This window comes from Nycticebus coucang, chromosome 14, assembly GCF_027406575.1.
Source record: "Nycticebus coucang isolate mNycCou1 chromosome 14, mNycCou1.pri, whole genome shotgun sequence".
NCBI classification, from domain to species: Eukaryota; Metazoa; Chordata; class Mammalia; order Primates; family Lorisidae; genus Nycticebus; species Nycticebus coucang.
In genome coordinates, this window is record NC_069793.1 from 91783285 (window position 1) to 91807546 (window position 24262).

The 24262-nt window shown below is 35.8% G+C and overlaps 1 protein-coding gene across 2 annotated transcripts in view; it reads right to left on the reverse strand.

The window, feature by feature from the left end:
- Positions 1–4073: 4073 nt before the first annotated feature.
- The window catches only part of PGR (progesterone receptor), an 88780-nt gene continuing 68591 nt past the window's right edge, over positions 4074–24262 (reverse strand). Inside the window, exons 5-8 of one of the 2 annotated variants that reach the window (XM_053561576.1) lie at positions 15524–15668; positions 13657–13787; positions 7444–7601; positions 4074–4676 (exon numbers count right to left, since the gene is read on the reverse strand). In XM_053561576.1, the coding sequence (XP_053417551.1) occupies positions 4521–4676; positions 7444–7601; positions 13657–13787; positions 15524–15668 (590 nt within the window). In that variant the 3' untranslated portion in view covers positions 4074–4520. The remainder of the gene's footprint in view (positions 4677–7443; positions 7602–13656; positions 13788–15523; positions 15669–24262) is intronic. The other variant, XM_053561577.1, reaches the window with a different exon arrangement.

A 24262-nucleotide genomic window follows, 5' to 3' on the forward strand; every position in this document is an offset into this window, starting at 1 on the left:
TTCCATTTCAACTAATCACAAAATACTTGGGAAAAGGCAGGTTTAATCAGAGAGGTTAAAAGACTTGCTTTAGCTCATCTAGCTAGTCAGTGGCAAAGCAGTTGGGCATAGTCCTGGGTCGGCTCTCTCTAATGCCTACCATCAACATATCACTATAGCTGTGGATAGTATAGAAGTTACAGGTTGACATACTATGGCTTCTGAAAAGGCATATTTCTGGCAGAAGATATATTGCTTATCATATTTCTATATCATTCATGTAGCAATAAATTATTCTAATGTTAAATGTGAAAAAAATAATAGCATAACATTGCCTTAGTAAAAAGTGCCAGTGTTCTTCAAACACTGAAAACACACCAAAAATTGTCACAGAACAGTGTATATTTGAAATATAATTGCTTAAGATACAAATGACTTTTTAAGCCTTTTTAAGGAAAATATTTTCATTAACTCAAGAATCTATTTCAGTATTTCCTTCAAGTATTTCCTGATATATAACCTGTCTTCTTATGATTTAATTTCACTCCAGAGCTACCAGAAAGAATGTGACCTATATAATGAAGATAAAGGTTATGATGACCACACAGTGATGGAGATATTAATAGGTAGGAATTTGTAGAGGAAAAGATGTAGAAACTAGATAGCTTCCATTTGATGTCATATTCTTTTTTAAAAGTTTTTATTTTTAAGCTTACTCTTAAATATTAAATCCTAGTGTTTAGAAATCTACATTGTGGATCAAGATCAGCATCAAAAATAACAAACATTCTTGACAAAAGCCAGATCTGTGGCCACAACGTTCTAACCCTTACAGTTGAGTGAAATTAGGAGATATAAAAAAATACTATGGAAATTAACTCTGTGCCATTAAAAAGGGTTTATATCTTCAAAATATATGTAATATTAAACATAAATTCAAGGTAGCAATAATCAGATAATAAAATGGTCACATCATCAATTGTTCCCTGAGTCCATTACTTGAGTATAAAGGGCTAATGACATTTTTTGTTTTTTTGGGGGGGGTTTGGCAGAACTACATTCAGTTACTCATGTCACAAGTCTGTTCTCAGGTATCACTCCCACAGAGGTAGATTTCCTTTCTATTGTATGTGAGTGATAGCAAAAATACTTTTATTGGGATGACATTTGTGGGGAAAAAGATATTGAAAGCTTTGTCAATAACGTACATATAGATTTAACATAACTGAAATAATGATGCAACTAAAGGTGTTATTTAATGTCAATTTTAAAGTCGGTATCATTGTGCTGCATTTGTCCCAGTAAAACTACATGTAAATAATGCTTGGCACTTGCACATCTAACATTTGATGTTGGAGTCCCTCCTATTTATCAGGAACTGTAATTTATACCTACTTCTGGTCTGTAATTGTCTTGAGTTATAGTCTTTCTATAGCTCTGAATTCTCATAAAGCTTATTGGCATAGTTTTGCTGGTAATGGGAGATACTCAATAGATATTTGTGGAATGAAATAAAAAACGAGGAACATTTTTATATTGAGGTTTACAATATAAAACAATTTAAGTCTCCTTAGACATAAGAAACAATTGTATCTGTGAAACTTTTCTTAGGGAGGGAAATAAGTTTTCATTCATTCAGTTTTTAAATGTAGAACAAGGAACAAAAAAGCATTTTTTCCTCAATCCACATAAAATGAGAGAGATCTCACAAACAGGGAGAACAAGTAGAAAGTTAAAAGTATTGAAAGAAACGAAGAGATGGGAAGAGGAAGTGAGGAAGAGACACAGGGAGTTGGGAACAAAGAATGGAAGAGATCTCGGGTGGGGCCCGAACAGAAGGAGTCACGCCACTCTCAGGCCACCAATACCGTTGTCCCTCCTTAAAGTGTCTTCCAGACTTGCAGAGAGTCAGAATTGTAAAACAACCTGCTATTGTAATTCAGATGTGCAAAAAAGGCAGGTGAACTTCAGGAACAGGCAAATCACTATCTGCAAGACTTGGGGAAGATTTTACAGACATGATATTTGGTTGAGTCTTGAAGGATGATAAAGGCCTGGGATTGGTGTCAGAGGAGGGGGGAATTCTGGCAAAAAATTGGCATTGAAAATATTTGCATGGCTGGAATGTAAGATGACTCCTGTCAGTTAAGGATAAAGAGAAGAAAGTTATGTGAATTGATGCTGGAACACTATTTCAGAGTACCTTCTGTGTTCCTGCATTGGTAAGAGTGGACCAGTTAAAACACAATCACTGATCTTGGAGCTCAGGAATGCATTTTTAAAAGCCTGTCTGGAAATTACAGTATGCAGCTATGACTGAGAATCACTGTGGGAGGTGATCTGAAGTCAGCAAATGCTTCACAGTGAGAAAATGCATAACCAGGTCCTTTTAAGAAAGGTAACTTTGACCTGGAGAGTGGAAAGAGTGTTTATGTGTATAAAGACTTTGAAGAACAAAAAAGTCAAGAAAAAATAAAGTCAAGAGTCTACTGTAATTCATAATTATAGAAAAAGACATAGGTATGTGTATGTGTGTCTATATAGAGACATACTAAGGAAGAGACTATTTTTATATAATGTTGCAATTATTTGGAATACTTGGGTTTCATTCTTGAATGTTATAACCAAAAGTTATAAATGTCTATTACTTATTATATTTCCCATATATAACTAGTGAACCTGCCCCAAATCCCTGGTTGGAACTTGTTTACATCCCTACTTCAAAGCTCTGTAGAAACACACTGTTTATAGATACCCCATAATTAATTCTTTCTGCAAACTGAAGAATTTTTTGTAAAAAATGGTTATGGCAATATTCTTATGCCAATTTTTTGATCAGATAAAACCACTTCACCTTGTTTTGGGGGTCATTAAGAATATTCTATGTTATTGTCTTTTGGTAAACTGCAAGTATTTTCAGTTGAAAGGAAGGGGTAATTAAAAATTCACTGAGAAATTAGAAATTCAGTACATTTTTTTCTATATTTTCAAAGTTATTTGATTTTCACATTAACAACTACTAATCTTCACAAGGTGGTCTGTTTTATTATAAGACAAGATGCCCAATTTGAAAGAAATTTAGAAAAAGAAAATTGGATCTACTCGTTTCTCTGAGTTGTTAATTATAAATACATCTAGGTATATGGTAAAAGTGGTATGACTTAGAACAGTAAACGATGATTTGCTGTTTGGTTTCATTAGTGGTATGAACTCGGTATAAAAACTTCCTGTTTATATATATATATATTTTTTTTTTCTCTCTCTTTTTAAAGAAAGGAATCTCCAGTGACTCACCTTAGAAAAGAATTTTTGTCTGTCATGTAAAAGAATAGTTTAAGTTCATATAACAACATGAATTGTGGTTTTCTATTTACTGTGATGGGTTGTATTGTTTTAAGTCAGTGTCTAATATTTCCTGAAGCATCTCTCTTAGAAATGGATCAAAGGCACTCAAAAAATTCCCACCTTGCATTTGTCTTTTGTGCCTCACTGAAAAAGAACACGGTTCTCAAGTTCTTGAGGTGTGGTGCAAGAGGATAAGATTCATCCTTCTTCCTTCCTCTTTATCTCCCGCCCTTGCTTCCTCCTTCTCTTCCGCTCTCCCTTTCTTGCTTCTTTGATCTGAGAAGATGCTAATAATCTGGCCAAAAGAAGCAACTGGCCGGAAAGATAAAGACAGACCACTTTTGGAAGGTGAGGAACTCGAGAATCAGTGAGGTTGACTGACTTTCCACACACCACAGGAGTGGAGTTCGACCACAAATGTTCTGACTTATTTATCTATTCAAAATACTTTATCAGAGGAAAACTTTCTTTCAAAAAGAGTTAGTAAAAGAAACTACAAAACCCACAATACTGCTGTCATAATAATATGGCTCTACTTACTAACTTCCTTAGAGATTTGTGTTTCCCCTCTGGGAAACAGTCTTCCCATACAGGCTGTTTTTGCCCAGGTTGAGAAACATCAATTGCAGCATCTTCTAACTCTTTCTATATATTTTTTGCATTAAAAAGACATTTCAAAATCTGCTCAAGGCTATGAATTTCCTTCTAAAAGAAATGTATATACACTAATGTAGACAAAATTTGCATCCATTTTAAAGGTTCATCTTTGGAAATATAGTTGAGAAGACTAGGGAGCAACCTAGAAATAACATATACAATAGTGTCTTGTGATTACAAGTAAGGTTTCTTTTAGATTTGTTAGCTGTAAAAGTTAAAAATCCTCACCTGAATGGTATGAAACAATATGGATAAGATAGAGTCTACTTCGACAATCAAGTTTTGCACTTTTTCAATCTTGTAAACACTTAAAGAAAATATGGGCACACAAAACGACTTTAAAAATTCTAATTATACCTTATAAAGGAAAATAATTAGAATCTCACAATTCTTCTCTGAAATATACATGTTATGATATATTATAAATGTAAGGCTTTCAGAAGAACATTATAAAAAAATGAAACCTCATAATCCTGACCAAAAAAAAAAAAAAAAAGACATACCAGAAAATTTAATTTTTTTAAGGAAAAATATGACATTCATTTTTTATGAAAGAGAAGAGGTTTCACCATCCCTGCCAAGATCTTGGGTAACTGTGCAGCAATAACTTCAGACATCATTTCTGGAAATTCAACACTCAGTGCCCGGGACTGGATAAATGTATTCAAGCAGTATAGATGAAGCTGTTTGACAAGCTGTTGAACAAATAGGTAAAAAAAAAAAAACGGTTAGGAAAAATAATACATTCATATGTTACTAAAACATGGTAACTTATTTTTCTAACAATGTACTTGTTAAGATATTTTCTTCTCATCAAAAATGAAAAGAACTACCAATACTCTTAGAATAATATGTAAACTATTACATACTCATGACGGAACATTCTGATAATATGGAAAGATTAAAGACATGAAAGTTACTCATAATCTCACAGGAAAACCTGTCTGAACATTTTGGTGTACAAGTTTTTCTTTTTTTTTTTATACACATATACAGACATACTTAAGTATACACTCAGTATTACACACATATTTATTTTCAAAATGCAATTATTTTATAAATTAAATTTGCTAATCTGCCTGGTGTTACACGGAATACATTCAGTCTTCCCATGCCAACAGTCTAACATAATTCTTTTTAATCTAATGTTCATTTTCAATACTTTTCATGTATATAAACTTAAAAGTCAAAGAGTACTACGAGATTTATAAAAACAAAGACAGCAGTAGCAGCAGCGGCAACAAACCCCAGCAGTTCCCCAGGATAATTCTTTCCATCTGTGTTCCAGCTCCCCGACACAGCTGCTCTCTACTAGCTCAGACCCGGTATTTATCACTGTGGTTCCGCTGATGTTTATTTTCCAATCGTGGTGTTATTGACTGAGTTTCTACTATGGAAAAAGAGGACTTTGGTCTCTGATACTAGACACCTCACTTCTCTACCACTCCCAGAATTCTTCCCATCCTCTACACAGTTACAAATTAATTTTGAGTTAATACCCCGTTTCCCCGAAAATAAGACATCCTCCGAAAATAAGACCTACTCACAGGAAAGATGAGACGTCCCCTGAAAATAAGACCTAGCACATCTTTGGGAGCACACCTTAATATAAAACACTGTCTTATTTTCGGGGAAACAGGGTAGATATAATCCAGCATTTACATTGCAAAGATTTTTATTCTTTTCTGCTGGATCCCATTTCCTTTCTTATAAACTTGTTTTTATTTTGTGAGCACTAATCGCCTTGTGTTTGCTTTGTTTCCTCTAGGATTGTCACAAAGCTATCATCTGTCAAATTCTCTGACAGAATGATAAAAATCACTTATTCTGGTCTTAATGGCTAGGAATCCCTCAGTTCCGCTTTCCTCCTGGACCTCCCGCTCTAGGCTAGACTAATCGTTGCTCTGCTGTTGCTGTGTTGGGACATCACTTTGCATCTCTCTTGGGTTGGCTCCCCAGTTTTGCTGCAAGACATCCTGCAGTAGCTCTTGCGAAAAGTTGTATTCGAGGCAAACTCTCTGAGACCTTGTGTGTACTTTTATGGTGCCATCACATTTGTTTGATGATTGGGTATCAAATTCTTTGAAGATTACCTTTTTCCATCAATTTTCCGATGGCATTGCTCCATTGTCCTCTGGCTTCTGGGGTGGTTATTAAGTGTGACATCATTCTGAATCCTGACACCTAAATGTGACTTGTTTCTTTTCTCATTGCATATTTGAGGATATTCTCTTCATGTCTTTTACAATAATGCACCTTGGGTAAATAATGCACCTTACCATGAGAAAACTCAAATGTTTCACTTCCTGGAGCTCTTCTTATAATTTCTCACATAATTTTTTTCTCCTTGAGTTTCCCATTCTTTCTTTGTAAATTCCTACTAACTGGAAGTTGATACACTTTGAATATTAAATTTACTATCCCTTCTTTCTAATTTCCATGTTTTTATATTTTTATTACTTTTTTCTGAGAGTTTCTTTACTATTTCAGCCCTTTTATTGAATTTTTAACTTATGCCTTTATGTATTTAATTACATGAAAGTATTTCCTTGCTAAATGCTTCTTTTTTAATGTTTTCTGTCTCATTTTATGGACATGCTGTTGTTCTTATTTCTCTGAAGCTCTTAGCAGTTTTCTTCTGTTCTGTACACTGGGGCTTTTTCCTTCAAGTTACTTTTTTTTTCTGTTTATTTTGCTTTCTGCTTCTCATTTTAGAAACTTTACTCAAATAGCTTATAATCACTGTTATCTGTTCACATTCAGGAGTAAATTGACCTGGTGACTAGATAGTTTTTTTATGCCTTGACTGTCATTTTAACGTGACTCTTAAACACAGTAGCAATAAAAGCTTACACTCAATATGTCTTGACAAACCCTATACACATATCTTATTTTATTAATTCAGTTTTGGTGGTGGGCATTTCTAGTGTTGTTTTTTTTCTTCTGCTGGGGTGAATATACTTGTACAAATATGTGTGTGTGTGTATTACATTCTTACTTAATTATTTAAGATAAATCCTCAAAAACAGAAACTTGAGAAGTCTGACTGTTGCTATATTTTGCCCAATTGCTATTCATCACCAATGTTATTTATAATTCCAACCAAAATATTTTGGTCTTATTTTCCATGTACATACTTTTACTTTTATAAGATATATTATAGTGTCTTTTATAATTTAAGGAAAAAAATGTTTTAGAAAACATTGAGGATAAAGTATCATAATTCCTATCAGCCATTACATTACCATCAGAGTAGACAAATACTTATAAAGGACTATGCGGGTGATCTCCACTGAACAAAGCATAATATAAATTCTGAGCTGGGTGATATACTCTTTTCAATAAACACAAGTAAACATGAGAATTTGAGAAAATATACAACACTGAAGTTAAACATAACATTTGAAAAGTTATAGAAATTCACAGAATAATCCTGAATAATCTGGAAAAATAAGTACTTACATCATGCAAGTTATCAAGAAGTTTTGTAAGTTGATAGAAACGCTGTGAGCTAGACACAACTCCTTTTTGCCTCAAACCGATTGCCTTGATGAGCTCTCTAATGTAGCTTGATCTCATCTCTTCAAACTGGTTTTGACTTCTTAGTCCTTCCAAAGGAACTGTAAGAAGATAATTACCAGTGATAGTTATGTTTAAAAAGATGACACTAACATCTTATAATACAAATTTCTGAGCTATATAATCATTTCTTTTGATAAAACACCTTAAGAGGACAGAGATAGTGCTATCGAAAGCGCCAAGACATTCCTAGTTTGATTTAGTTTATGGCTACCTAAATTTGGGTCATTTTCTTTCCTTTTTTGACAAATAACTTGGATCTCTCTGTAAAGTTTTGTCTTCACATAAATCTCAAGTATTTCTCATTAAGATTATTCCTAGGTAATTTATCCTTTTATTGTAAAATAAACATTGCTTCATTAAATTTTCTAATGCCTTCTTGCTGATACAGGAGAAAGGTATTAATATTTAAATATTTGTTTTATATCCAGCCACTTAAGTATATAGGCATACCTTGGAGATATTGTGGGTTTGGCTCTAGACCACCACTATAAAGTGAATACTGCAATAAAGCCAACTCACGTGAACTTTTTTACTTCTGAGTGCAAATGAAGGTTATGTTTACACTATCATAGAAGGTATTAAGCATGCAGTAGTATTATGTCTAAAAAAGCAATGTACATACCTTAATTTATAAATAGTTTAGTGATTAAAAAGTGATGACAATCATCTGAGCCTTCAGTGAGTCATAATCTTTTTGCTGGTGGAACGTCTTACCTTGATGTTGATGTCTGCAGACTGATCAGAGTGATTGTTGTGCTGAAGGTTGGGGTGGCTGTGGCAATTTCTTAAAACATCAGTGAAGTTTGCTATATTGAGTCTTTCTTTCATGAAAGGGTTTATAGAAATAGCATGTGATGCTGTTTGAAAGCATTTTATCCATAGTATAACTTCTTTTAAAATTGGAGCCTATCTTTCCAAAATCTGCTGCTTCTTTACAACTATGTTAATGGAATAGTCTAAACCTTTTATAGTCATTTCAACAGTGTTCACAGCATCTTCACCAGAAGATTTCATGTCAAAAAACATGCTTTGCTTGTCTATAAAAAGCAACCCCTCATCCCTTCAAGTTTAATCATGAGATTACAGCAATTCAGCTACATCTTCAGGCTCCACTTCTAATTCTAGCTCTCTCTTGCTATTTCCAGCATAACCGCAGTGATTTGCTCCTAAAGTCTTGAAGCCCTCCAAGTCATTCATGAGAGTTGGAAGCAACTTCTCCCAAACTCTCACTGTGGACATCTGACCTCTTCCCATAAATATTCTTAATGAAATCTAGAGTGGTGAATCCTTTCCAGAAGGTTTCAACTTAGTCTGCCCAGATCCATGAAACACTATCTATATACCTTATAAAATTTATTTCTTAAATCATAAGACTTAAAAGTTAAAGATTACTCTTTGATGCATGGGTTATATGTGCATCAAAGGTATGAAAACCACATCAGTTTCCTCGCACATCTCCATAAAAGCTCTTGGGTAGTAATGACCAGGTACATTTTCAGTAAGCAATATATTTTAGAAGGAATCTTTTTTTCCTTTTTTCTGAGCAGTAGATCTCAACAGAAGTATTAAAATATTCAGTAAATCATACTGTACACAGATGTGCTATCATCTAAACTTTGCTGTTCCATTTATAGAGCACAGGCAGAATAGATTTAACATAATTCTTAAGGGCCCTAGGATTTTGGGAATAGTCAATGAACATTGGCTTCAACTTAAAGTCACCACCTGCATCAGCACCTAATGAAATTGTCAGCTTATCCTTTAAAGATTTGAAGCCAGGCACTGACTTCTCTCCAGCTATGGAAGTCCTAGATTGGCATGTTCTTTCTAACACTGTTTCTTCTACATTAAAAATTATGTTGTGTAGTGTAGTGACCTTTATCTATGTTCTTGGCTAGGTCTTCTGGAAAACTGACTACAGCTTCTAAAGGAGCACTTGCTACTTCATCATGCCCCTTTACGTTATGGAAGTGGTTTCTTTCCTTAAACCTCGTGAACCTGCCTCTGCTAGCTTCAAACTTTTCTTCTGCAGCTTACTTGGCTCTTTCAGCATTCATAGAATTGAAATGAGTTAGGGCCTTGCTCTGTATTAGGCTTTGGCTTAAGGAAATGTTGTGGTTGGTTGATCTTCTATCCAGACCACTAAAACCTTCTCCATATCAGCAAGAAGGCTCTACTTTCTTATCATTTGTGTGTGAGCAGCACTTTTAATTGCCTTCAAGAACTTTTCCTTTGCGTTCACAACTTGGCTAGCTGTTTTGGCTCAAAGGTCAAGCTTGTGGCCTAGGTCTTAGGACATGCCTGCCTTACTAAACCTAATCATTTCTAGCTTTTGATTTACACTAAAGACACATGCAACTCCACTTTTTACTTGCACTCAGGGGCCACTCTGGGGCTAACTGATCTAATTTCAATATTGCTGTATCTTAGAAAATAGGGATGAAAAAATAACATTTTGTAAACCCATATTTATCCCCTGAACAACAACCAGACCTTGTCTTCTATTACTCTTAAAAAAATAAAAGGTAAAGCCACAGATACAAACTTGCCAAAAACAATAGTTAATTTTTTGGTTTTGAGTTTTTAAGAGCTCAGATCCTGAATATAAAGAGGACTTTGAAGGTTAATTTTAGCAACGTGATTTTTTCTCAATCGAAAACTAGTATGTGGTAGGGCAGTGCCTGTGGCTCAAGGAGTAGGGCGCCGGCCCCATATACCAGAGTTAGCGGGTTCAAACCCGGCCCTGGCCAAAAACTGCAAAAGAAGAAAAAAATAACTAAAAAAGAAAAGAAAACTCCTATATGTACATCTGTAAGTATAGAGCACATGTATTTCCAGAATCTCTTTTCCCTGATTACTTCACATAGCAGTTATTTCAAACCTTCATAATATTGCTGTATCTTAGAACCTTTATGGTTAGAACCTTTATGGTTCCAAATCAATCCGTACATCTCCTTCATTCTTAACATGAGTATAAAGTTATTTTCCTTATTTTTTTTATGGGAAAACAAAATGATTAACTTTATAACTATCAAATCACCATATTTTCTTTGCAAATTTCCTCTAACATTTATTTTTAAAAAATATGTCCTGTTTTAGATTTGAAAATAAATTACATTTCTTCTTGTTGGTTTATTGTTTGAGTGTTTACATTTAACTCAATTATCTGTTATTTATTTTGGGATATAATTTTTGTTAAATATTCAAACTGATTTTCTTCAAATATAAAACTATTTTTTCCAATAATATTTATTTATTCTAGACTCATTGACTTGTGGTATTTCCAGTATAGCATTTAAATTCCAAAATATACTTGTCTGACTTGACTAACAATTCCATGTTATTTATTCTTCTCCTATGCTATATTAATTATTGTTGCTTTCTAATTCCCCATACATTTTTATAATGCTCATTTACTTATCCCTGTAGATTTAAAGATGAATTTTTAATAGCTTTGCCAAATTTATCCTCTTTCCCCAAATCTTATTAGAATTTTGATTAGAATTTGTGGAAGGCCCGGTGCAGTGGCTCACAACTGTAATCCTAGCACTCCGGGAGTCTGAGGTGGGTGGATTGCTTAAGCTCAGGAGTTCAAGACCAGCCCCAGCGAGAATGAGACCCTGTCTCTACTTAAAGAATAGAAAAACTAGCCAGGTGTTGTGGCGGGTACCTGTAGTCGCAACTGCTTAGAAGGCTGAGGCAAGAGGATTGCTTGAGTGGAAGAGTTTGAGATTGCTGTGAGCTATGATGCCATGGCATTCTACCCAGGGCAACAGAGAGTCTATCTCAAAACAAAAGGAAAAAAAAAAGTGGCAAGTGGTCAAGAATCTTGCTCCCTGTGGCATGTCAGTAAGAAGACATAGTATCTCACTGTCTTTCCTTACCACTGCTCTCATGACTGTGGAAGTGTGAGTCAAAATACAGTCTCTGTTCTCCGGGGTTTCTGAGTGATGACAATGTACAGAGCCTCCCTGTTGATCTGCACTGGACATATGGGGATAGTTAGTCCCTCAGCATAATGTAACCTATCCATAAATATAGAGCTATGTTAAGAATATAATCTAATTTGAAAGATCTAAGGCTATCTGTGATATAACAACTAGAGGATGAATTACCATCAAACAAAGCAGTGCAGAAATTACTGTATTATTAAATTTATTCCAGTTGACTTTCTTGGCCAGTCCCATATCAAAACTCTTTGTCTATCCTATGCTCTTTCACAAAATTAGACTTTAAGTGCTTTCCAAATAGTGTTCCCAAGGGTTGGGAATGAGCTATTGCTCCTTAGATCCTGTATTGGTCTCTGTCTTTTGCATAGATCAATGAGGAAACCTTTCATTTTAAGAATTTAGCTCTTCTGCCTTTCCTCTTGACCTGCAACCCTCAGCCATTCGAGATTCGTGTCACTAAAAAGAAGTTCCTGCAAAGATGCTGCTCAGAAAGACCCGTGGTTCACTGTTGACCCAAGGTCTTTTTTTGTGTGTGTACATATTTCTGTACTGAATAGCACAGGCAATTGTAGCAGAATGGCAAGTATTTGTGTACCTAAACATATCTAAACATAGACAAGGTACAGTAAAAATGTAGTATAAAACTTACCATAAATGGAGCTCGCAGGTCTGGCAGTTACACTGTACATTTAGGATACACTGTATTTATAAAAATTATTTTCCTTTCTTCAATAATAAATTAATATTAGTTTACCGTAACTTTTTTATTTTAAGGCACTTTAATTGTTTTAACTCTTTAATTATTTCATACTAACACTTAGCTTAAAATGCAAACCCATATATAGCTGTACAAAAATATTTTAAACATTTTTGTTAAAAAGTAAGACGCAGACTCATTAGTCTAAGCCTGCACAGGGCTGGGATCATCTGTATTGCTGTCTTGTCCCACAGAAAGCTCTTCAGGGGGCAGTGACACACATGCAACCATCATCTCCTATGATGACAATGCCTTCTTCTGGAAACCTCCTGAAGAACCAGCCTGGGGCTGTTTTACAGTCTTTTTTTTTTTTTTTTTTTTTTTTAGAGACAGAGTCTCACTTTATCGCCCTAGGTAGAGTGCTGTGGCATCACAGCTCACCACCACATCTAACTCCTGACTCCTAGGTTTAGGCAATTCTTTTGCCTCAGCTTCCCGAGTAGCTGGGACTATAGGCACCTGCCACAGTGCCTAACTATTTTTTTTTTTTGCAGTTTGGCAGAGGCCATGTTTGAACCTGCAGCCCTTGGTATATGGGGCTGGTGCCCTACACACTGAGCCACAGGCACCGCCCAACAGTCCATTTTTTTTATAAGTAAAAGTAGCACACTCTAAAATAATGACTGAAAAAGTGAATACATACATAAAATAGTAACAGTTGTTTATTGCCATTATCAAGTGTTAAGCATGTACAACTGTACGTGCTATATTGTGATAGGACTTTTATGTGCAGCTCGGTGGGCTTGTTCACACCAGAGTTAACACAAACACATGAGTGATGCATCGTGTTGTGAAGTCACTAAAGCTACAATGTCACCAGATAATAGGAAATTTTCAGCTCCATAATAATCTTATGGGACCACCATCATAAATATAGCCCATTGTTGACCAAAATATCATTGTGCGGCACATGACTGTAGTTTATAGTACTGAATTAGGTGAATATGAAAAAGTCTTTTAATCCATAACATGTCGTATTTTTTCAAAATAAAAAATAAATTGACCAGGCTGTATTAGAATGATACAGTATGTAGTATGGTAGGTAAAAATAGCCCATTGTTGACCAAAATATCATTGTGCAGGACATGACTATAGTTTGTAGTACCGAATTAGGTGAATACAAAAAGTCATTCAATCAATAAGATATTTTTTTCAAAATAAAAAATAAATTGACCAGGCTGTGTTAGAATGATATAGTATTTAGTATGGTAGGTAAAAAAAAAAATCAAGTCATTTTATGAATGACTACAGCAACATATTGGGTATTTCTCCTTTATAATCTAAGGTCTCTACCTTACATAATTGCATAATCATATGATTGTTTGAGACTTTCGTAATGAACTGTGGAACTAAATATCTTGTGTGAAGTCACCTGAATCCACTCACTTGTATTAAGCAGCAGCAAGACTTTCATACAGAGGAACTCCTCCTGGCTCACTTGCAGCTTGACGAACTCCTGTGGGATCTGCCACATGGTAAGGCACAACGAATAGAAGGATGATTCTTTCATCCGCTGTCTTGGACCACACACAACACACGAAAGAAAGAGCAACAGGGAAGAAAACCATGGTGTCTCAGCCAGTCTATGTCATTTATCAGGGGACATGATTTTGCTGACTACCTGGCATATCATTGACTCTGACTCTGACTTTTAACAAACAGATTTAATGTTTGGAATTTTTAACATCTTCTCAGAGCTTTTACATAACACTGAATGTTTGAGGTTAAGAAATTTTAACGTTAGAAAATTACGTTAAACACACATGCTAAGCTTAACATTATTTCTAACTTTTATTATCACACTTTAAAGGCTTAAACCAAGAAAGGAGAGCAGAGTTGTCTGAGTAGAAAATGTGGAGATGATGGATGCTCTGAAATGCTTTATTGAGTTATTAATTTTTGGGGGGTAAAAACATATATATATGGGAGAATTGATTCAGTTCATAGAAACTTACTTTTCTGGAAAAATATATGGTGATATAGAAAAGAGCAAAAAAAAATGCTACCATAGCACGCATTAAATAATTGACAAGGTTCAACACAAATGCTGAAGGCGTAGGAAATTTATTTAAGGCATTTTTCTCAACCATGTATTGTTTTGTCTGGGGCTGGATTTGAACCCGCCACCTCCGGCATATGGGGCTGGTGCCCTACTCCTTTGAGCCACAGGCACGGCCCATGTATTGTTTTGTTGATGTTCATTTTAGCCAAACAAAGCTAACAAAAATAGTGAAACCACATTCTGACTTAGAAGAGATAAGATTAATTCTTATATAAAGAATTAACATTAATTAATTAATATAATTCTTATCAGAAGAGATAAGATTCTTATATAAAATTCTTCTGAGTTTTCTGAACTGTAAAAGGAAAGATGCTGATTCCTTACCTATTTCAAAGGATTGTTGGATAAAATGTAATGAAACATGAAAATTATCTGCAAGCTGTAAAGACTTACATGTGTGCACATTATTAGGTTATGTGAACAGTACAAATAATACCACGAAAATATCTGTATTCAGTGGAAGTTTACTTGTGGAAAATTAGTTGCCACTATTTAAATATAATAAAGCAAATTGACATTTTCTTTATATTTATTTATTTATTTATTTATTTATTTATTTATTTTTTGCAGTTTTTGGCCAGGGCTGGGTTTGAACCTGCCACCTCCGGCATATGGGGCCAATGCCCTACCCCTTTGAGCCACAGGTGCCACCTGCAAATTGACATTTTCATCTTTCAATTTTTAAAATAAATTATCGGTCTAATATATCTTGTAGGAAGAAAGATATTTTTGCTTTTTGAAGGTAAATCAATACTTTCAAGCAAAAACATCTCTCATTTATTTCATTATTGCCAGTAGTACCAAGGTATGAAATTGAAATCTGATAAGCATTTAATTTTAATCTTTCCACATTTTTCTTGATACATTTTTGAAGTTCATAAAATTGTGTTTGTGACAACTACTATTTTGAAACAAGAGGCTCTAAATATCAAATTACTGATAAAATGACACAGTTTTATTAATTAATAAACATAGTCATTCATTAATTAAGCTATTTAAATCTAATAAAGTAAATTGACCTACTTATTTGGTCACAACACACTGTATTTTAAGGTAATTCTGAGAAGCCATTCGGAAGAATTTTATTATTTAGGATGCTCAGTGTGTGATCATCGATTGAAATGTAAATTTCAAAGCTATCCTACACATATACCTATGGTAAAAACAAGAACAGCAAAAGTTACTACTTACTCATTCAGTATTAGATCAGGTGCAAAATACAGCATCTGCCCACTGGCGTTCTTGTAGGACCTCCACCCCAGCCCGAACACCATCAGGCTCATCCAAGAGTACTGGATGAGAGTTATCTGGTCGTCAATGTGTAAGTTTCGGAAACCTGCGAAACAAATTTAAAAGGAAGAAGATCACAAAATGTATATTAAAAATATTCAAAGTACAGAGAAATGTCAAAATAGATTCGAGTAGGGTGATATGATATTTCTGTTTCTCTATATTTTACACTAAAATCAGGAAAGACTCATAAATATTACAGTCCGAACAATAAAAAAAGGCCACTGTCATTTTAAATGAGCTGCTGCGATTTATCCTTTCTGAGAATTTGCTAATCGAATCCATCATCCATCACTCATTCTTGCAACACTCATTTACAAGTAAGGAGAACCATTTGTGTGCAAGGCCCTGGGTTAAAATGCAGGGGTTCTGAGGATGAAGACAACTCACTCTTAGCCTCACGCAAAGCTCACAACTCAACAAGAGAGACAAGCCCGTGAGTGTTGTGACAGGGAAGCTTAAAGGGAGTGCACCAGGTAAGTGGGAGGGAGACACAACAGCAAAAATGCTTTAGAAGAGAGATGCTTCCTGGGGAGGATGTAATCAGTTAGCTGAATCTCAGTTCTTTGGGGTTTAAACACACACTGGGTTTTACTCTGTAATAACCACTGCTTTCAGTGATCTAATTTTCCCTTAACCACCCTTAATTATGTCTTAGGTAGATCCCATAGTTTTCAGGTCACTTTTGTTCTTTAAACCTTAATCCAGTCTTGTTTTAAATGTCCATGTGGCTTCAGAGGTTTGGGGAGTGTGTGTGTGTGTGTGTGTGTGTGTGTGTGTGTGAATACTGTGGCCCTCATGCTCTGTTAGGCCACATTCTGGGACTGGCAGATGGAAGATGGCAGGGAAAGGGCCAGTGAATCTTGACTTAGACATCACAAATCTACTCTCCGTTTCTTACTAATTTGCGGGGAAAGATCACCAGCTCAGCACTGAAGAACTTCCATGAGGGACAGGCCAAGATGTGTTTGAAGTCAGACGATGGAAAGTCTGGTAATAAGGAGCAATGGAAGTGCCGTTAGCCTTGTATCTGTGTTGTAGATGGACGCCTGGTGTCTATGAAGAGGGTGGATTTCAGAGAATAGACTTGGAATTAGGGAGAAGAATGGGGAGCTACTGCAAAAGGCCAGGTGCAAGACCAAAAGCCTGAAGTGGCAGACGGAGAGAAGGGGATACAGCTGAGTCTCGTCAGCTGGTTGTATGTGGCTGGGAAGAGGAAGGAGTCAAGTACGTTTTCAGTATGTTTGCCCGAGCAGTAGAAGCTGAGGTGAAGGAGAAACGGGGTAAGGAAAAAGCAGTAAGTTTTGTACATGATTTGGGAGCTCCAAGAATACAGAAGCAGCGGGCCATCTGGATTAGAAGTCTGGGAGATTCCTGGGATAGAAACATACGTGAAAGTTACTTGTTTCTGAGTGAAGTTGAAACAATGAAAGCAGATGGAACCTTCTATGAGAGGCACAGAGAAAAATGGTGTTTTTGTGGGAACGTGAATCATTTTGTATAACTATTTTAAAAATATCTGTTTTCACCAGAAATCTACTGAACTCTACTTACAAATAATCTATTTCAAAAGTAAAACCAAAGCAACATCTAATTCATGAGACGTCAAGGGATTTATTTTCCGGCCACATTGATCATCTCAAGGGAGCAGCAGAAAGGGACGCGGCTCTCTCATTCACAGGCAGTCCCGCTTCGTGTGGACAGTAAACAGAATGTTGTGCTTGTCTTAGAATCTACAACCTCACGGGGCTGGAGACAGCTCTAGTGTCCAACCATAGGGAGCCATGCCACTGTGAACACTTACCTGTGTTTTTCTTTTTTGGAGAAGGGTGTTCTTCAGAGTCCCACCTGCCTTCCCTGTTCCTCCCTCTTTTTTTTTCCCTGTGTGGACAGTTCCCTTCCCCATCTGTTCATTTTGTGAGAGCAACAACCTCACCTCCCCAGGTCCCTGCCTCCCCAGGTCTCCACCAAGGAAACCTCACTTTCTCTGGGCATGAAGCCAAGGTGTGGGCTCTGGAACACACACTACCAGGGATTTGAATCAGAAAAGAGTAAAGCAAAGACTAAGGAATGGTTACTCGTTCTTGATGGAGGTGGTGCCCAGTGATAATGCATCCCAGGGTGGACTTGGGATGTTTGTTTGTTTACTGGCCCTTCAGAGATGCCTTAGTTTCTGCCCATTTTCTAAGCTCATCCTGCAGTTTTGTTCAGTGACTCACTAGAGTCCTTCCAGCAAATTCTTCTTTTTCTTTTGTTTGTGATAGCCAGAGGATTTTATTGCTTGTTTTTATAATTAACATAGTTGTCTTTTATGGCTTGCATCCAAGCATCCTAATTTACTCAGGTAAAGAATAACTCTGTAAATAACCAGCAAAATAATTTTTGGTATGCAATTTTCATAATTTAAAAAAATTTTCATATGACTTAAATGCAGCCTCAATAATGTCTACATGTTCGAACTCTTTACACAAATTATGAATCCTCACACAATAAATCTAATATATAACTGCTTCTTGTAAATTGAATATTTCATTGGCTTTGTGAAAATAAGTGAATAATTCTTTGATGAAATTTGGAATCATTTGATAAAAGAGCAATTAATTTTCTTGACTTTTGAAAAGTAGGATTTTAACAGTACATAGAAAACCTTCCAATTGCTGATCTTTCTTAATAAATTAGACGAGTTTGAGAGAAAAGGTCCAAGTTCTAGGCCTGACTTTACTATTTAGGGAAAATCATTTAATATCACTAAATCTAAATTGTAAAATCACAAAGACAGTGGTAACTAATTCAACGAGTTTCTAGAAGACTCAAATAGATAAGTATCCTCATTACAGAGAACTTTGCCTGTGTTTACTATTAGTCTGCCACTGGATCCTGTAACAGAATTGCTCACTGGAGTAATGGCTAGATGAAAAAGTTACACATCAGTCTGATGGGACGTGTCTAACATTAAAACAAATGAGAACGAATATAGACGTCAGGAAGCTTTTTTTTATATTATAGAAATTATATGATATAACTAAAACATAGATGTTACTACCCCGTTTCCCCGAAAATAAGACATCCTCCGAAAATAAGACCTACTGACAGGAAAGATAAGACATCCCCTGAAAATAAGACCTAGCGCATCTTTGGGAGCACACCTTAAAATAAGACATTGTCTTATTTTCGGGAAAACAGGGTAATGGCAATAAAATTCAAAAGACAGGTTAAGTGCTTCTCCTAGAATATATATTTCCCAGAATATATATTTCATACATGTTATTATCTTGAACAAATTATTTCATGTACTACGAATGACAGGCTCACAGAAAACTAGGTTTTATTAATCAAATGTATTGAACATTAACAAGTTGTTCACTATAATCTCCAGGAATATATTTATTACTTTCTGTATCTTTCTTGGTTAATTTTATAATGTTCTAAAGAAAGTATTTCAGAATGCTTAAACATGTGACTTACCCAGGCTATATTTTTTCACTTTCAGATCTTACCACATTTAGATTTACATTTTCACTTTATCTTACTCTTCTATTTTGTTTCTGTCCTTTGCTTTTATCTTTGTTTTTGCATTCCAAGGTCATTAATGACTAGAAACAAAGGCTCATGTGTATCATTATTACCATATAAATACAACACAGTGAATTCATCAAGTTATCAATGTTTATAGCAGAAGGTGTATTTGCATTTAACAGACGGGACTAGAACTCAGACAATTAACTTTTATTTACTCTACCTTTTCCAGGGCTAATCTCTGATAAATGTACAATGTTAAATTGACTTGAACATGCCTGGTAAAGAAGTGCGATTTTTTCTCTATTAACTGTAATGTCATTCATTACTTTACACTGAAACAAAGCCGGGAACACTGAGCTCAAATTCCGAGTGATGATAATAATCAGGTAAACTCAGGACATTGGAGATGACGATCAAAATGAAAACCTTCACATAGAGAACTGATGGATGGTCACTAATGGTGTTTAACAAGTGTTAAAAGAAAACACACTCTTTCCTTTTAAGTGACTTGACCTGATAGTGCCTGACAAAAGCCCTGTTACAAGGCGTCCAATTCCTAATAATTAAAAAAAAAAAAACTAAAAGAAAGTACACAGTAAAGGCCTGTATGACTTACTCAGGCCTCAGCTCTTACTTCCAGAGTCCTGGTAAAATACAGAAGTTGTGATTCCATAAAAAATATGAAAACAGTGAATCTACAACAATGGCAGAGTTAAATATTGCAGCATCTTCTGACACAAAATATAAACTTTCATTCAGAAACAGGGGCACCGAGGTCCTCCAAGAGGCTTCAACAGTGTGATGCTAACATGTTTGAAGACTTAGAGTCAATAAGAACTTAATGTTCAACCATTTAAAACTGTACAGTTCCTTTTTTGTACTTTAATCCATAAATATTCCTTAAGCAACCATTTGGGAAGAGCACTACGCTTACAGCTAAGCGTAAGAGTTAGAAAGAGGCTGTTTCTGCCTTTAACACTTACAGTCTGATGAGACAGAAAAGTAGAACATAATTATAACGCAGGTGACAGAGCCGTGGCCGGCCAATGCAGGGGAGACTGGGAGAGGCAAGTGTTTCTCAGCCCGTCTGAGAAGGCTCAGAGAGACCTTCCCAGGAAAAGGGACAAGGGTCTTCAGATCTTCCCTGAAGACTAAGTCAGGGGTGAGCTTTGGCAATATGTGGGAGAAGAGAAGAGCCTCCAGGTAGGGAAAACAATATACGAAAAAGAAAAAAAGACAAGAAATTGAGCAGAGAGCATTTTGGGAACTAAACCTTAGAGTTGCTTGAAAAGAAATGATGGGAGATAACATTGCATATTCAGGAGTCAGATCACAGAGAGGCCTTGGATAACAAAGCATAGGAGTTTGGAATTCACTCTGAAGAAAAAAGGGAAAAATAGATTATGATTATTTTAGAATGATGATTTTGGGAGCAGAATAGAGGCTGTGGGAAACAGGTGGTAATAGAATTAGGAGGCCACAACACACCTGTGAGGCCTAAACTAAGTCAGGACAGTAGCAACAGAAGCAGCGTGTCTGATGAATACTGATATTTAACAGGTGGAGCTGGCAGAATCTGACAGCTAATTGGACAAGGTGTGAAAGAGAAACTGAGCCCAGGGTGGTACTAAAGATTCCAGGTCAGGTTTTGGGTTTATGGAGTGAAGGTCATGTTGACTTGGAAGTCCAGCCTGGTGAGATGTGTAATGAGCAGTTGAAGTGTATTGTCGCACAGTTCGGGAGAGGGTCTGGGCAGATACCACTTTTTGAGGAGTCCTAGAAGTACAGGGGCATTAAAGATAAGACGATGAATGTGCTCCTCAGCGCCAGGAAGGAATAGAAACCAAGACTTGCCAAAATGATGACGTGATGGAAGAGCAAATCCATAAATGAGTCAGAAAAAGTGTAGATTGAGAGAAACATGTCTACCTAGAAGGCCGTGACAAACGCCAAACAAGAGTTTCATCCTGAAATGATCACTCTGCCCAAAGTCCCAGAGACATGTGGAACATGTTAAAAGCTGAAAATATTCATGTGATTTGACAACTCAAAAATTCTGTTCACATTTGAAAGGTATTTCAGTGGAAAAAGTGAATTTTTCAGGGTGCTCCTTAGAAAAATAATTTTAGAAAATATTTACATAAAAGCATTATTAAGGCCCATCTTTACTCCTACTAGGCTATTTTCATCAGTTTTTTTTTTTGGGGGGGGTAGTAATTTGATTCACTCTTTTGATTTGTGAAGGAAAAAAATCCTTTGTCACAGATACAATGAGTGTGACTGACTCAAAAGACATCTTGGCAGGCTGCAAAGCCAGGAAATGGGGGAAAGTTCTATCCAATCTTCTGATACTAATATTTGCATGTGGTTAGCTAACTGAAATCAAGAAATAAGGCAAGGACTCAAAACTGCAGTGTTGAACAGTGTCAAGGTACTGACCTGGATGGCTTTCTCACCATGCTAATTATCAAGGTAAAATTTATAAAAAAAAAAGTTTTCCTCTGACATGTCTGTAACTTCAATTCTGCTCCCAAGTGCTGACATACAGGATGGAAACTATTTAAAGATGAAACTGAATTGGGAATCAGCACTGATGAATTAAATAATCAGTACTTATCAATGAAATTTCTGAAATGTACCTTGACTTTTAAGACCTTCCTTGATCAGCTCATAACTCACACTTCCATATTTACTCTTTGCGATATAAATAGGTTAGTGGTTCCCTACCATCTGCATGATGAACCCCGCCGTGGCCAGCACTTACTGCGCTGTGTCTGAGGAACCACACGCATAAACATGCTTTCTCAATAGCAGCTTTAGTCCTGTGCTGTGAACTGAGTTCGCATTACTAAATGACCCTCCCACTTGAAAAGACTGGGAACCATTGCCTCACACTGGTATCAACAACAGACTTGGTGCATTTCAGCCACATTCTTCCTTCCATCTGGAATGTTTTCGTTCCTTATCATGCTTTATCAAACTCGTGCTTCTCCTTCAAGGTTCAGTTTAACTGATGCCTTTTCTCTAATGCCTTCCCTAGACCTGTAAGCCAAAAGCATTCTTCTGTCCCCGCTTTCTTCATACCTGTATTTTATGTCACTTTCACAAAACACCACAGTCGTTTGGGTTCTTCTCTCTCCCATTGGGTTGAAAATTCCTTCATAGAGGGAATAGGTCTTGTTCTTTTAAAAAAAATTTCAAATGTGTGTTGCTCTATGATTAAAATAAGAAAATACTACCTCTGAAGCTAGAGACAAAAGTCAGAGTAAAATCATTCACATAGAGATGCTAAACGTCATAGGCAGCACATCTGAAGAGATGGTTTGTAAATGTGCTATCACGAGGCTAGTGCATCTTACAAGTCTCTATTAAGGACAATGATATATTGCAGTATTATTGGGGAGATGTAAGATAAGCTGCAATTATTGTAATAAGTCAAAGATACATGCCCAGGGCTGTCACCTTTGCTGTGATGATCATTCCGCATCTGGTCTTTAAAGGACATCCCCAAATACTGTTTTCTATTTGAAAGAATTACCTGATCTATCAACATAAACATGTAACATGTGTGTGTCTACACAGGTGTGTCTATATGTGTGTCTACACACACATATAAATCATTTTGCACTACAAACGAGTAAACAGACATTCTGGCTATTAGTAAGATTCATTTAACGAAAGTCCATCTTCCACAGACTTACTAGTCTTGTTACACATGAGGGAAAGAATAAAATAAACTTCTTTTACATGCAAACTGATGACCATATGCTAGGATGTGCCGCACCAAAGTGGATTAATACCACGAGCACCGGGTGGGTGGGTAGAGGGAGGGGGATCGGTGGGATCACACCTGTGGTGCATCTTACAGGGGTATTTGCGTAACTTGGTAAATGTAGAATGTAAATGTTTTGGCACAGTAACTGAGATAACGCCAGAAAGGCTATGTTAACCACTGTGATAAAAATGTGTCAAATGGTTTATGAAGCGAGAGTATGATGCCCCACGATCATATCAATGTATACAGTTATGATTTAATAAAAAAAAAAAATACCACAAGCACAGCCTTGTGGCTCCCCTTTCTTTCTAAACCCACTGTTTAATTGTTAGGTTTTATAGACAGCAGGTACGGAATAGATATTTATTGAGAAAATCAATGAATAAAAATGGTAACCTTCTTTCAGGTCAACTGAAATCAGTCTTAGTTAGCTCATGACATTAGATGACTGTGCAAGCCAGTGGCCCTGAGTCCTTCCTCAGAAATGAATGTAGCCACTCCAGGTCACTGACTATTTTCATCATTCCTTCAGAGGTGCTGCTCCCAAAATGTAGGCCACGTAACTATGATTTAAAAAGACCACAGACACACAATACTTGGATGATTCAACGCTTCCCTGTTTGCACTTAATAGAAACATTATGTGTAATCTGGTGGTGTCATCATTCTGATTCACTATATGTAAATTACAGTTTGCTACATTAAAAAAGTTGCCACCGAATTCAATGTAAAAATTTCCTCTCATTCTTTTTTGTGTTTGCGTGGGGTCGAAAATGCTGATAGGTCATTGTTTCAACTTAAAAATTTCATTTACTTTTTATTAAAAGTAAATAAATGATCTTTTTAAGTAGTAACTCGTTATTTTTTAACTTACCAGCTTAAGCTAGAATATTTTTAAACAGTAAATAAGCTCCAAAATGCAAACAAAGGGAACATGAGCTGTATTAATAAAAATCAAAGAAAGTACCCTTTCTATTGACAAAATTAAACACGTTTACTCATAATTTTAAACAATATTTATATTTAACAAAGATCTATCAAATCACCACTTTACAGTAAGTTTTAGACATTTAGTACTTTTGAGAAAAAAAAATACCACCAAGACCTTTCAGTATGAATGAAGTTAATAAGAACCTGAGCATTTTGATTTCCTATAAAATTATTTTCCTAGCGTATCGAAATTTATTAACTTTGTTCAATATATATATTTTTAAGAAGACTCAAAAAAAAAGGAATCTATTCCTTTTTCTGTTTCATGTAACTGAATTTTCAATAACGATTCATCTATTGTATTCAAAAACTTTCAGGTAGATTTAATAACAGAGAAATATGTTAAGGCAAATTGGG